The sequence below is a fragment of the Coffea arabica genome, chromosome 2e, assembly GCF_036785885.1.
Source record: "Coffea arabica cultivar ET-39 chromosome 2e, Coffea Arabica ET-39 HiFi, whole genome shotgun sequence".
In the NCBI taxonomy this organism is placed as follows: Eukaryota; Viridiplantae; Streptophyta; class Magnoliopsida; order Gentianales; family Rubiaceae; genus Coffea; species Coffea arabica.
The window spans coordinates 1,212,872-1,227,352 of record NC_092313.1 but is presented as its reverse complement, the minus strand read 5'-3'; the positions used below and the strand labels follow the sequence as shown (position 1 = coordinate 1,227,352).

General features: G+C 36.6%; 2 protein-coding genes across 2 annotated transcripts; both read right to left on the bottom strand.

The window, feature by feature from the left end:
- Positions 1-317: 317 nt before the first annotated feature.
- On the bottom strand, positions 318-4,300 carry LOC113729933 (E3 ubiquitin-protein ligase SINAT5-like). Its single transcript, XM_027254274.2, has 3 exons — positions 3,585-4,300; positions 1,478-1,864; positions 318-899 (listed from the first exon to the last, which is right to left on the bottom strand). Exons 1-3 carry the CDS (start codon positions 3,828-3,830, stop codon positions 537-539), a joined length of 996 nt encoding a protein of 331 aa, XP_027110075.1. The 5' UTR covers positions 3,831-4,300; the 3' UTR covers positions 318-536.
- A 1,863-nt stretch (positions 4,301-6,163) lies between these two features.
- On the bottom strand, positions 6,164-14,183 carry LOC113729932 (CLP protease regulatory subunit CLPX1, mitochondrial-like). Its single transcript, XM_072078008.1, has 15 exons — positions 13,282-14,183; positions 13,037-13,098; positions 12,644-12,744; positions 11,999-12,082; positions 11,658-11,704; positions 10,974-11,048; positions 10,809-10,886; positions 9,638-9,694; positions 8,567-8,637; positions 8,371-8,470; positions 7,922-8,026; positions 7,658-7,720; positions 7,350-7,472; positions 6,679-6,834; positions 6,164-6,585 (listed from the first exon to the last, which is right to left on the bottom strand). Exons 1-15 carry the CDS (start codon positions 13,822-13,824, stop codon positions 6,517-6,519), a joined length of 1,734 nt encoding a protein of 577 aa, XP_071934109.1. The 5' UTR covers positions 13,825-14,183; the 3' UTR covers positions 6,164-6,516.
- Positions 14,184-14,481: the final 298 nt, after the last annotated feature.

Here is a 14,481-nt window from a genome sequence, read left to right as displayed (position 1 = left end):
AAGAAAGTAGCTCAGTATCATTATTCAGGTAGAAATGGGAAAGAATTAACTAGATAAAGAATAGCTCAGTATCATTCTCCAGGAGGAAGCATGTGAAGAATTGACTAGAGAAAGCGGCATCAAAAGTCAGATCTTAAATGTGATAAATGTTATCTCCACAGATTTTTAATGGGGACTAGAAGTGACAAAACCTTAGATACGTCCATGTAGTCCGCTGACATATATGAATCCACTTATCAACAAAAGGACGAAGAAAATATCTATCTATCCAGTTCCAACCTGTTCATGGTAGAAGAAAATTCAAGGAAGAACAGAGATCAGTAGTCAAGGGTAAAAAAGGCTCTTATTAACAATTGATAGAAGTCAAACCTCAGGTGTATATAATAGTTGTGAAGATGTAGGACTCGTCAACTTTTAGTAATTGTTAACTAAATACAACACATGCAGGGAGTGCTTCTTACACACATACACACATGCACAAGGAAAAAAAAATAAATAAATAAAAACCACTCCATAGGGGGAAATAAAATGAAGATTCAGCTACAGAGATTTGGTATGCACACCCCAGCGTCTGGGTTTTGTTGTTCTTTCCATATTCTTCCTGTAACTCTAAGCTTCAGCTCCTTCCTGTCCCCGCCAGAAAAGAAAAGTGCCATGTTCCTTTGGATAATAAGACCATCATGACTGTCCCTGACCTTGCGGTGACTATCTCGGATGCTCCGCGGCGTACCCTCCCAAATGAGCTTTCTGCCATTAGCGCCAACTTCTAGGCTGTAGCTGTAATTGCGGGCTTCATTCTCATCACCCATAAATCGGAGAAAAGCCATATATACAGGGGCCATTCCAAGCTGGAAGGCTTCAAAATGAAGGCAGAAATACTGACCAAAACAGTGGAAGACCTGACAACACAAGCAGAAGACCCCACTTTATCCAATATTTTCCAGGAGAGCAGTAGGAACAAAATAGTTGACTTTCCTTATCGCTACCCTAACTAAAAGTTGCAGCAGAATCATAGAAGCTGAAACCTGATATAGGAATTCTAAATCATCTTTTCAGACACTTGAAAAAATTGAGTCCACCTACAAAAAACAATGGTAAATCACGACATTCCTAAGTGATAGACACAAAGATGAGAATTCCTAAAATCAAGGAGGTGGGTCATCCATTAGTTTGTTTCTGTCGCTTAAGTCGTATGTTGCTTAATATAGGATTTTCCAAAAATATTTATACCGTCAGTTATACTAAATTAGCATATCCGCTTCAACAAATCCACCCAAACTGTTGTGATGAAAAAGTATCTTCCCTTTAAGAAGTTATATTAACTTCATTAATATATCAAAGGCCAATTGGCCAATTATCCTCTTATAAAACTCCCATTTTAAGAAGTTCTAATTTTTAAGGGGAAAAAATATGGCAGAGCATGTTATTCTCTTGAATTTCATGGAACTTCCACAGGAAAAAGGAAATGAATACTTACAGTCAGCATCCAAGTGGCATTCTCTACTTCACGAGGATTAGACTTTACATAACGATGGTTGAATGTGCATCCTGTGTGCATGTCCACTTTGTGGTCATCTCTCAAATGGGCAACGAGATAAGGAATATCCCCAGTAACTGAGCACTCAGATCCAGCATATGGACAATTGTAGGGTCTGAAGTTACAAAGTGCCTCATGTTTAAGTTTGCTGTAATATGGGAATATTTCTGGGCATCCCAAGGAGTAATATTTGCAGGGCAGCTCAAGCGATTCAGCTACCTTCTCTAAAGCTAAGCACCGAATATCACCAAGCTCTTGTCTGCATGTAGGACATCTGTTATGAACCCTAGTTTTACAGGTAGAACAGAGTGTATGTCCGTTGTGACACTGCAAAGAGGTAAATCTTTAGTAAGCTTCCAAATTCCAAATCACGGGAAAGTATAATGTACACCCAACTGACAGACCAGGCAAAAGTTCAGTATCATTTATATGGCTGGCTGGAGCCTGTATGTACTCCTCAAACGGTCCTTAATATGCAGCGATCATAGTCAAAGTTCTCTTTTTTTTTTTAGCGCGATCATAGTCAAAGTTAAATCTTCTTAAGAATAGATCTAATACAATGCGATCGCTTGTAGGATTCTTTTCCCCAAAGTTATATGTTCAAGCCACTGCCTTTCTCTCACATTTTTCTTTTCTTTTTTTTCCATTTCCTTTATGTTTTTCATTTTTGTTTGGTTGGGGTTGGGGGGGGGGGGGAGGGTAATGAATGTTTGCTGCTCTTATTGCGTTTAAATTGCATATCTATATTAGCTTTTACAGAAGAACATAGCTAAATGTAACAATAATGAATGTTTGCTGCTCTTATTGTGTTTAAATTGCATATCTATATTAGATTTTACAGAAGAATGCCACAATAAAACCAACTTTCCACACTACCACACTTCTTACTCATTGACAAACAGAGACAGAAAACTGTAGTCCTGCCTTTTTTATGTGCCCGCTTAACACAAAGAATCAACAATCTGAAACTGTAGATGCATCTGTCAAAATACACCATTTCTAAAGACAATGAGCCCACAACAGTTATTTGTGGAAGTAAAGATATATTTTTCTGAGATAAATACCAGTACATTTCTGACTGCATACGAAAAACATCGTCACAGCTAATCTCAGAGATGTTCCTCAACAATCACCAATTTATCTTAGTCGACAGATTCTAAAACTATATAGCATCAGGCCAGCCACCAAATAGTGCAGAGCTAATCGATATTAAAGCAGATACAAGCGAATGTGCCTTATATGGTTATTGACCAATCAGGTGGCATTTGATTCACAATTATTATAATCAAAACTAATTCATAAACCCCATTCCTGCACCTATCATTGCACAAACTGGAGGAGGCAAATCTATTGCGAGCCCAATAACACAATTGTCTAGCTGAAATCTTAAATCAAATGAATAACTAGTTAAGAGTATGTTTTTGCACATTAATACACAATTCTGCATGATCAACTTAACATTGTTCAAAAATTTCCTCTCTTTGTCCCTGTGCAAACTTATCCAAGGAAATATATGGCTTTTAACTCTTATCACCTCTTTTCAAGGGAGCACTATCTCGTGCCACTTTTAACTATCTAATACTCTTTTAACTAATAACGTATATATGTTAAGTTTCACAGGTTCACTGATGGAACCAAACAATCCACAAGTTTTCACTAAATTCAATTAATTCTTACATTAACTTAGTTGATAAAGCTTGATTACTAATATGGCCTTATGCAATTCAATTTTAAAACCAAGAGTCAGAAAGGGGGGAAAAAGGCACTCCAATAACAATCTCGTCATCATCCAAACATCCAACAAGTGCATCCCCAACACCTCCACCACCCCACCACCCAAAAAAAAGGCATTAACAGACTAGCGCTCATTCTCTTCAAAATCGAACCAAAATCTAATTCATCAACAATCACTCGCATATACCATCCCAAAAGTATCCAATGGAAAAAGCTCATGTTCCAGCCCAAGCCCACATGACGAAATAAACCAAGAAAAGATGAGAGCCAAAAACACAGGAACTGAACCAGAAAAGCAAAAAGAGGCAGAAACCTGATGGATTGGAGGGTACATCGAATTGGTGCAAACGGGGCATTCCAGCAATTCATGAACGCTTGTAGGGGCAATTCCTGACGGGACTATATTAGAATGAGGCTTTGAGGAAGCGTATTGATGGAGATGAGGTGCATGGGGGTGATGGTGCATCACGCTAGGATTATGCGAAGAAACTGAAGATTGGATCTCTTCATCTTCAACCCCATCTGATGAAGAGACACACTCAATATTATCGATCTCCATTTCCTTTCCCAAAAATACCAATAGCCCGGCTTCGAAAATCCAATCTTCGTCTCAAAAATCAAATCTTTTTCTCTCTTATGCTTTTGCCCTACTTCTGGCAATTGACAAATTCCGTTGGGTTCTTTACCCCTTAATTTTCCTTCACTTCTTTCGTTTCTTCCCTAGAAAATAAGAAGAAGAACCCAAAAGAAATTGAAAGAAAAAGAAAAACTACAACATTAGATTAAAATAAAGAAGGGAGAGAAGAGATGCAGAAGCTGGGATCGAGTTTGAGGAGCCAAACAGAACCTGCTTCTTTTTTCTCCCCTGAAAAAAGAGGTTCCTTTCTTCTTTCTCTTTCTCTCGAGTTTCTGTTTCCAGTGAGGAGAGAGAGTTAAGGATCGCCGTTGAGTCGCGAAAGCGATTGGAGTTGGATTTTCATCCGACGGACGTCAGTTATTTCATTGGTTTTAATATTAGATCCATTTGTTGTTGGCAGTGGAAAATGAGTGTGGTTTCTCTTTTCTTACCTGTGCTTCATTGACGCTGTATGCATCGCTTTTTATTTTTATTTTATTTTTAAATTTTTTTACTCCTCTTTTAATAGATACTACTACAATTGTAGGCCATTCACAAAAGAACCCAAAAAAAAAAAAAAGAAGAAAAAAGAGGAAAGAAAAAGGGAAAAGGCCAATGATATTCTGATGTTAATGATTCGTTTTCTTAACTCGGATGTTGTGATGGAAGCTTTGCTTCAAATGTGAACAACAATATGAATTCTTTCGCCAGGAAAATCTAGACAGCAGCGTTGCTATGCAGGACTCGTTGTCTTCAAATGGGATCAATGAATTGTCTCAATCAGACCAATGAATATTGCGCTTTGTTCAAATAAAACGTTACTTATTAGAAGTTATTACCATCCAATCATTTGATACTAGTCAAAGAAATGGAAATCTTGATGTTGATTTGGAAAAAAAAAAAAAGAAACTCTCCTGGAGATAGTAGGAAAGGAAGATTGTTGTTCGTCGTCATGTAGAAATGGCTGAAAGTAGAAAATGTTTGAGTCAATTTATCGATGTAGAACCATGATCTGTGTTTTTCTTTTTTATATATATATATATAGATATATACACGGAGTATATCCAATTGTCAAACAGGAGGAGCGTCTATTTGGTACTTTGGACTGGTGGAGTTTCTTGACTTTGGTCTGCAAATGATTTTTGCTTTTGGGAATCTCATTTTTTCCCAGAAATGAGTTGGCTTTAATTACTTTTTGGTGGACTGAATGCGGAAATCGTAGACGCCTGGTTACAAATTTCACGGTCAACTCAAAACCACACCAGAGTGTAGAGACCTGCAACCAATGTTTTGAAAACCAGACCGGACCGTAATATTTTATAGTCTCTTAGACTGTCTTAGCATCTAACCAACTATCTCTAGAATAGTTGGCCATCATATGTCTTTGTGAGATGAAAATTTTGACCTCTCATTAAAAATTACTATTTAATATGACTTCTCTTAAATTCATATGAATGCCTTTTGTACTGGTATGATATGAAAAGTTACTATTTAATATGACCACCGTTAAATTCATATGAATGCCTTTTGTACCGATATGGTCTGATAGTGACCCTTTAAGTATAATGTTAGAGCAAGAATAAGCGTAGATGATGACGATGACCCTCTTGGTATAAGTTAGAGAAATTCCTTAGCGTAGGTTAGAATAGAAGTAGGTGTAAATGGTGACAATAGACACCAAAAAAAAAAAAATAAAGGGGGAAGGTACTGTCATAGCATCTAACATCATGGCTTCTCAAGTCTTACAACTCGCACGTTTACAAATCTGAATAAATCAATAGACACAATCTTCTTATGTCGTGCTTGAGGTAGATATAATCAATCAAAATTTCTAGCTTTCCTTTAATCCCAAGCCTAATAAATCCTTTCTCCATCCTTTCCTCACCCGACCCAACTAGTAATAATAAATGCCGCTGCCTTAAGACAGAATGCTTTGCTTATAAGGCTTAATAATTTAAAAGAGGAGAGTACTTCAGCCCAAAAAGGATCACGCAAAGGTAAATAATTAAGCCGCGACGGTTATCAACAAGTAGCACAAATAACGTAAGGTCAAAGGTGGGCCGCTGGATTCCCATTCCCTCAATTTCTTCTGCAAAATGAAAATATAACCGACATAGATCGCCTATCTATCTTCCACCGCCTCGCAACGGGCAGAAGGCATTTTCAGAAATTTTACAAAGTGAATTGAGAACATAAGAATCAGCTCATTGCGAATCACCAAATCTCTATATGCACTCGTAAGCAAGACTGCAGCTATATCAAATTCAGACTCATAATTGTTACTGATGACCAAATCGGTCGTACCACCAAATAATAATAATAATAATAATAATAATAATAATACAGAGAGTTCCAAATTGATCGGTTATTTCACCACCTCACCGTCCATCCTATAATCTTTATGACTGAACCCTGAAATCAGTAACCCCATGATGATAGAACTAGAACTAGAACTAGAACTAGATGATGAGACATAGGCTAAAAGAGGCGTTAGGCATTGAACTGGAATTGGGTAGATCTAACACTAGGTGGGTACAACAAATGCAGCGTGATTGCACAACAAATTATCTTATAATGTACTTATTTTACTGTACATGGGTTGTGGCCTCAAGAGGATCTCAATTCAAGCTCACAAAGCAGCAATAGAAGGAAGCTCCTGTTCCACTTCAGGTTCTCCGTCAGATCCCTCAGCTGTTGTCTGCAACAAGAAAATAACTCAGAGTCTCAATGGTCGGGGAAGAGTTAAAATCTGTGACAACTATGTTGATAAGTTCTTCCTAGATGCACATACCTCTCTATCCTTAAACTTAAGTTGGGAAATATAACGGTCCAATGCACCTTTGCCGTAAAGGATCTTAGCTCCAGATCCCCGCCCCTCGTGTCCAACAGACTCCCCATCGACAACTACAGCATCTATAATTTCATTGCCGGTTCTAACATCAGGAATCTGCAAAAGATGGGAAAAAAGAAAGAAAGAAAGAAAGACATCTCATTCCTTCCCTGAACAGAAAAGGAGTTAAAAAAAAACAATGCAAACAATCTGAAGAGCAAAACTATGCATCCCAACACCACCCACCTCCCTCCCCTCCCCCCCCCCCCCCCCCCCCCCCCCCCAACCAAAACAAACAAAAAAACCAAAAAACAAAAGAGAGAGAGAGAGAAAAGAAAAAAGAAAAATACAAAGAAAAGGAGAGGAGAAGAATGAAATCAAAACTAATTGGCATTAGTTGACAGTTCCTTTTAATAAAGACATTACATTAACAAGCCACTTAACTACTGACAAGAGGACACTCCAATATAGTTGCAGATAAGAAGAGTGTCAACAATTTAAATCTGTATGCACCCAAGGGAACAACTTTCATGTTTAATGCACTTTTCTAAACCTTCAAAGCAAATTATAGGCAAAAGCTTCTGGAAACTCTTATATTGCAAAATGAATCAAAGACACAAGCATCTCCGTACCTCATACATTGAGTCCATCAAAATACTTTCCAATAAGGAACGCAAACCACGAGCTCCTGTATTTTTTGTTATAGCTTTCCTAGCTATCAATCTCAAGGCAACTTCAGTGAAATGCAGCTTTACCTGAAAAATGACAGATATTGATTATATGCAAGAAACACAAACATGGAATGCCTCGAAGAACCCCACACCTCAGTCTGCCACCAACAAGAACTCAAAACAAGCAGATGAAGGAAAAGAAGAGAAGAACACAATTGATGCGGTAATTTTGCAATGTGCCAGTTCAAAAAGGTCTACGGGAAGTTTACCCCATTCATTTGGAACATCTTTTTGTACTGCTTGCCTAATGCATTTCTTGGCTCTGTGAGAACCTACAAAATGATTTTAACGTTAAAACAACACACTATAATTTTGAACAACTGAAGGTGCAATTTCCAGATTACTCATCTTTTAAACAATATAGACCCCGCTAGCAAAAAAGTCTACAGGAAGTCGGTATATATGTTGTTTTCCTGATACATTGGGATAAAGAAGACTTGATGGAATTGTCAGTAATCGAATCAAACTATTACCTGCACAAGTTGATTCTCAGTAAGCGCTGACAAGCTAACAAGGATCGGGAATCGTCCAACAAACTCGGGTATCAAACCGTACGCAATAAGATCACTACTCTCAACCTGGACAATATGACAATCCATTTGATTGGCAACTAAAGTCTTCGAGGTTTAAAGAAACTTTGTTTATTAACCAACTAGATGGATGCAGCTAACGTATATAAGCATAAAACATCAATCCAAGTTTACAGCTGAAATTGATGAACAAAAGATTCATACAGTATCCATTATCATAGTAAATCACACAAGACTATGAGTACAAACTTCCAATATGCATGTGAATGTTTACAATTTTATCAGACACACACGGAAAACAAAAGGCACATTATCTACGCAAGTGTAAAATGTTTGCCAGAGTACACACCCAAGAGTTTGAGTCGTATTGTTACTAAGGAAACTAAGCTTACAGTCTCTAATAGCGATGAAGTCACAGCAGCAGTAGTGACACCACCAGTTCTCATATTTGCCCGTACTGGTGCTCCAAAACCAATGGAAGAATCTTGGCGCCTGAAACATTACAGAGAAGCTGCAGAAGAATATACAAACAGGTACAACGACCTGCCCCCAGAGAGAGAGAGTGTTCACGCTATTGAAATAGGATACCTTTCTGAGATCGTTTTGTCCAAATCGACAAAGGCCCCACCGCATATAAAGAGAATATCCTTTGTGTCAATCTGTAACAAATAGGAAAGACATTATTGAGCATATTATGCTAGAACTTTTATAGCACATCCAGCATTAGTCGACATAAAGAAGCATTTAGTATGAATACTTCAACTACTGTTTTAGAGACAACATAATCTAGTATTTTCCTTGGTTAGCATGAACTTTATTCTCTTTAAATAATCATGCACAAATCATATTGTTCTTCATCTGAAGCATCTCTCCAGTATAATATAAGACCAGTCATTTTTTGTCATCCTAGTTGGACAATAAATATTGACACGATGGCTAATTACCAAGTGAAACAAGACTAAAAAGGAATACATAAACAATGTTTTATGCACTAAACCAACCTATGGAAGGGTTCGTGCAATTATATTATGTTAGTATTAGTATGTTAGTATGGTTTAGTATGCACTAAACCTACCTATGTTAGTATTAGTATCCATTCTGAATTAATAAATCATTGTTAGATTCATTAAGTTCTCGTAAGATAAACAGATGTCTTTCTTAATATTTCTCTTCCAGTCACATCTGTCACCATGAAAGAGTTAAAGTATTACAGGCCAGTTCCTAAAAGCCTCCTTTCTCCCACCCCCAATTATTTACTGAAACAGAAAAACTTGAGCTCATAGTAATTAGAAAAGGGCACCAGAATATTAGAAATGACTATTGACCAACAGTACATATTTTATTATGAATCGACAACAGAGAAAAGGAGGCCCAAGAGTTAGCTCCAAAAATGATGGTATCTAGTCAAACAGCTGCCTCATTTAGTTATTGGGTTTGTTTGGATTGGCCTTTATTTCCCCAAATATATTTGCTTACTCACATACATCACATCACAAAAAGTGCTACAGTAAAAATATCTCAAATAACTTACAATCCAAACAAACCCATTATTTTTCCTATTTGAAGTCTATACCACTGGAATTGAGCTCTTCTCTTCCATTAGCAAATCCCAAAATCCAATAAAACTTGTATTCATATAATACATAAGTGGAATTCTACCTGAATATTATCTCCTCTAGGATGCTTGCGAGCTCCCTTCTCAGGCACATTGACAATCTGTATCAAAAACCTCAAATAATCAAAATAAAATAAACTAACCTGTCAAACTTCAGCAAAAATGAAACAGTCCATTCGATAAAATCTGTTTTGGTGAGGGCTCAATCAGTTTGAGAAAAGAAGAAGAAGAAGAAGAAGAGGAGGAGGAGAAGGAAAAAAGAAACATATAAACAAACAGTTTGCAAGATATTTCTTGAAAAATCCATGAAATTGTCTGAACAAAACATAAAACCAATAAAAATTAGTAAATAAAGACCAGTAGCTCAAATAATGGCTGTGGATTAAAGATACATATACTTCAGCAGCCAGACAGTAATTAAGCAACATTACCAATTGAATCAGCCCATTAAAGATAACTAGCTCAACATGTATCATTAAGAAATTAAATAGAATAGATTTTCATGTTTATTTGGGAGCAATGAAATGTGAAAACAAAAGGCTATCCTTACAGCCAGTAATGCATATGCAAATCAAATAGTCATTTTATGTAAATATGAAGATCGTATAGCATGCCAAGCTTTATAAGGGGTAAATGAAGTTCAATAACCAATTGATACAACACCGACTAATAAGGTGAAAGAATGATTTGTCCAAAAGCTACCTACCATCTACAAGGGATCCTGCTAGAATGAGGAAGCCCTGTGATCTAAAAGGTGATCTAAAAGGTAGTGCAAATTGGTTTTTCAATCATCCTTTGAAGCAAAAGGCTGCTTTTTAACTTTGTATCTTCTGTTAACATTTTCGTTGCAGGGCATAAAAATTTCATTATTTGAGATAAATTTCAAGGCATAAGGCCCATAGGCCCTAACCTCAAGATTAAAAACTGCTGATATTTAGGCATGTTTAATCATCTCAGGCTCCAATCTAGCTCACTCTCAACAAAACAATGATTGTTACCATTGCATTAATGTTCTAAGCTAGACAAGAATTGATAATTCACTTTTTATATAGTTGTTGTCGTCAATACAAAACATAGACATTAGTACCTAACATGAATTTTTTTTTTTTTGTGGGGGGGGCACTTAAAGTGGTTTCCAGTATGCCAGCGGAGTTGTATTCTAAAACATTTTGATGTATGTTATATTCCCAAACTAGTAGGAAATAAAGCACTTACAGTCCCTTCAAGCATCTTCAACAATGCCTGCTGGACTCCCTCACCTGACACATCTCTACTAATATTAAGGCTCTCAGCCTGCAAGCAACAGTGTCCAGAATATGTAAGACTTCAATTTAAAGAATAACACTAATACACATGCTCCAACTAAACATTCAAGGAAACCTTTTTAGTGATCTTGTCGACTTCATCAATGTACACTATGCCTTGCTGTGCAGCTGCCACATTATAGTCAGCAACCTGAAATGATGCGACACTAATGATCAGAGATCCATAATCAGAGAAAACAATACAATTCCTACAAGAAATTGGATCATCTGAGCTTGGTATTTAGTTAAAGCATGCAACAGCCTGGAGGCAAAATTAGTATAGACCATAATAACAAACTTCACAATCAATTTGATCTTTTAGAAATCAAAAATTTTTTTTGCCAAAAGAAAAAAGAAGATGAAGAAGAAGAAGAAATGAATACTTAAAGAGGGAAGCCTGAAATACAAGGTTTTAGACGCTTTTCACTAAAAATAAAAGTCAGACATCAAATTATAATGCACCTACTCCAGATCATGGAACTCAGCTTGCTGTAAAGCAAGACAATACCGAAATACAATTATGATAATGAATCCAAATGACTTAATTGATAAAGAAGATCATTTCTTAGACCACAACAGCTACAGGCATAAAAAGTAATGTTGCATATGTCCAGATAATACTGCACACGACGTCAAAGGACTTGTTCAAGGATGGCAAACCACAGTTAAAAAGTAAAGAACAAAGATGTAAAATAGTTAAGGAAAAAAGCAGTAATTGCAATTCAGTCAATTCATGTTAAATAGTTTTCACAAAGCGCACCGTGAGGAGCTTGTATAAAATGGACTCCACATCTTCCCCTACATACCCTGCCTGCAATAATTGCATGATAGACGGATGAGGATCTTATTGTATAAGCCCAATTTAAGTCAACATTTTCTACCATGATAGATATAAACCTTTCAGGATCCAAAATCAGTAAATGAATCAATTTTACTACATAATGGTTCTTTAAATTTCCCAAAATAAGGGAAAAAATTGATACTAGTGGCAGAATGATGAGAATCCAAAAGCACAACATGTCACTCTAGTGTGCAATGTCCTGATATGTGAGAACAAAACAAGAAACTTGACCGCCTCACAGCGACAACGTATAATAAGACTTGCCTGAGTAAGCGTGGTAGCATCTGCAATTACAAAGGGAACATTCACTAGACGTGCCAAGGTCTTGGCAAGTAATGTCTTCCCTGTCCTTGAAATGACATCCAAAGGATACAGAAGTGAAACAGTAATAATGATAAAAATGAAGTTTTGTTTTAGTTTTCATTAAGCTCCATTGGGTCCTAATTTTGAACACATTGAAGCAAGCAACCGACAATGTTGAACGTCTCCAATGTGATAATTTTAGTCAGGCACATTAGAAAATATCCTAAGCTTATAATGTATAATGTTCAAGATACATAAAATATCAATTGAAAATTGCATGACTAAAGCACTCTCACTATTGACGATCATATTTGTATTAATGTCATCTGCAACTATTACAATGAACAGTCTACAAGATTTCAGACATGTTATCATTGAAACAGAGGCAAAAGTTTCATATCTCTTTACTACAGCATAAAACCAGATTCGGATATACATCTCAAGAAGATACTTGAAAAGTTGTAATTTGGAAGAAAGCTTGAAATCCCTATCCTACATTTTTAAACTCTATTTAATCTTCACAACATTAAGACAGAGTCCTTTTCCGGTGTCTACAGCAGAAAATAAAGAGTATAGATGAGAATCAACAGTTCATAAATTACCTGAACCTGTTGGCCCCATCAAGAGAATGTTGCTTTTCTCAAGTTCCACTGACTCAATATCTGCAGTATCAACTTTATTACTACCCGAATCACCTGCCGGCCTAACTTTCCAAGTTACTAGTTGTTAGAACCAGTTATAGCTAGATTAACAATATCAAGCTTAACAAAAAGGATGAATAAAACACTTTCCAAGAGCCCAAATAGTCATACACTACTCTACCACCAGTCTAAAGGTAGCTCATTAACACTTCGATCTTTATCCAGTAACAGACTACAGCTTCATACAAACAAACTAGACTCAGAACTCTACAACACAACATTAATATACATAGTGTGTCACGTGGTAAAGAGCAGGAAATAGATTCAATTCAACAATGAAGGGTGAGAACTAACCACTTCTCGGAAGAATCATTGTAGATTCTCTTGTAGTGGTTATATACTGCTACAGAAAGAACCTATGATCAAACATGAATTTTTTTAGACTTATGCTTCAAATTATCAAAGCATTAAGCCACAAAAATACAAAGCAAACAACTATATTTGCTAATGCGAGCTACCAATACAAAAATTTTGAAATACAGCTCAAAAGCCAAGAGAAGAAGAAGTGTACAGGTATATAGGGAAAAGAAAGATGAAACCTTTTTAGCTTGATCCTGCCCAATCACAAACTTATCAAGTCCTTTACAAATCTCCTTGGGGGTCGGAAAATTAGGGCCCAAGTTGGAACCTCCCCAGCAACCATCCTTGGAACCCGACCCGGACCCACCTCCAGAAACTGTTCCAGGGCCTTCCCCTTCACCAGCCTGGACAAACTTCGCACCAGGACGAACCACAATTCCTCCCGGAGGTTGCCAAACCTCCGGAGGGTCACCATAAGAGCTCGATATTTCTACTTTATTTTCATTATTAATAACCTTACTGGAAATCAAATGATTCTTCTCATTTGAATTAACCTTATCCACAAAATCACCGCGAAGAGAAAAAGGTTTGAATGGGGCGAGGACAAAATTGAAATTACAACGACGATTTCTGAAGAAATTATTGTCCCATTTACTTCTAGAATTCCATTGGTAAGAACTAACACGACCCTCGTGCATATAGCTGAGTATAAAGTATCTGAATTGAGAACCCGCAAGGGAAGCTGCTTCTCTCGATGATTTTGACCTTAGAGCAGCTGCCATGAGGGAATTTCCCCGGATATCAAGGATTATTCAAGTTAAAAGGCTCAGCGGGATTGAGAAGAATAGGGTCTTCTGGAGCTCAGATAGGAACTTAAGAAATGGCCTTTTTTTTTTTTTTCTTTTGAGAAAAACTGATACGAACTGGAATCTTGGGATTGAAATTTCAAGATTTTAGGACTTTCAGAGAAAATTGAAAAAAAAAAATTGGTATGATAAAGAAACGGTCGTTGGGGTGGAGGACTGGATAGAAAGATAAAATTTAGACACAGATTTAAGAGAATCCGGGGTAAATTATAGTGGCTTGATTGTAGACTTTTGAGTTTACGTGCGTGTAGGGATTGACGAGTGCAGATGCAGGGGAGGAACAACCGAGAAAAATCAAAAAAATTCGTCTTTCATTTTTTTTAAATATTGATTTTACATTCCTGATAAAATCAAACAAAAATGAATGTGAGCTAGGTAATCCATTTAACTACAAATATATTATAGAGAGAAAAAAACACGTGAGTCGAGTTGTTTATTCAACTACAAATAATATTTGATCATTTTGCGTCAAAAAATTATCATGTATGATAAAAAACTAATAAAAAATCTAAGTTAAGATTAAATGTGATTGACTTGATTTTATGAAGGATATAAAGTCAATATTTTAAAAGT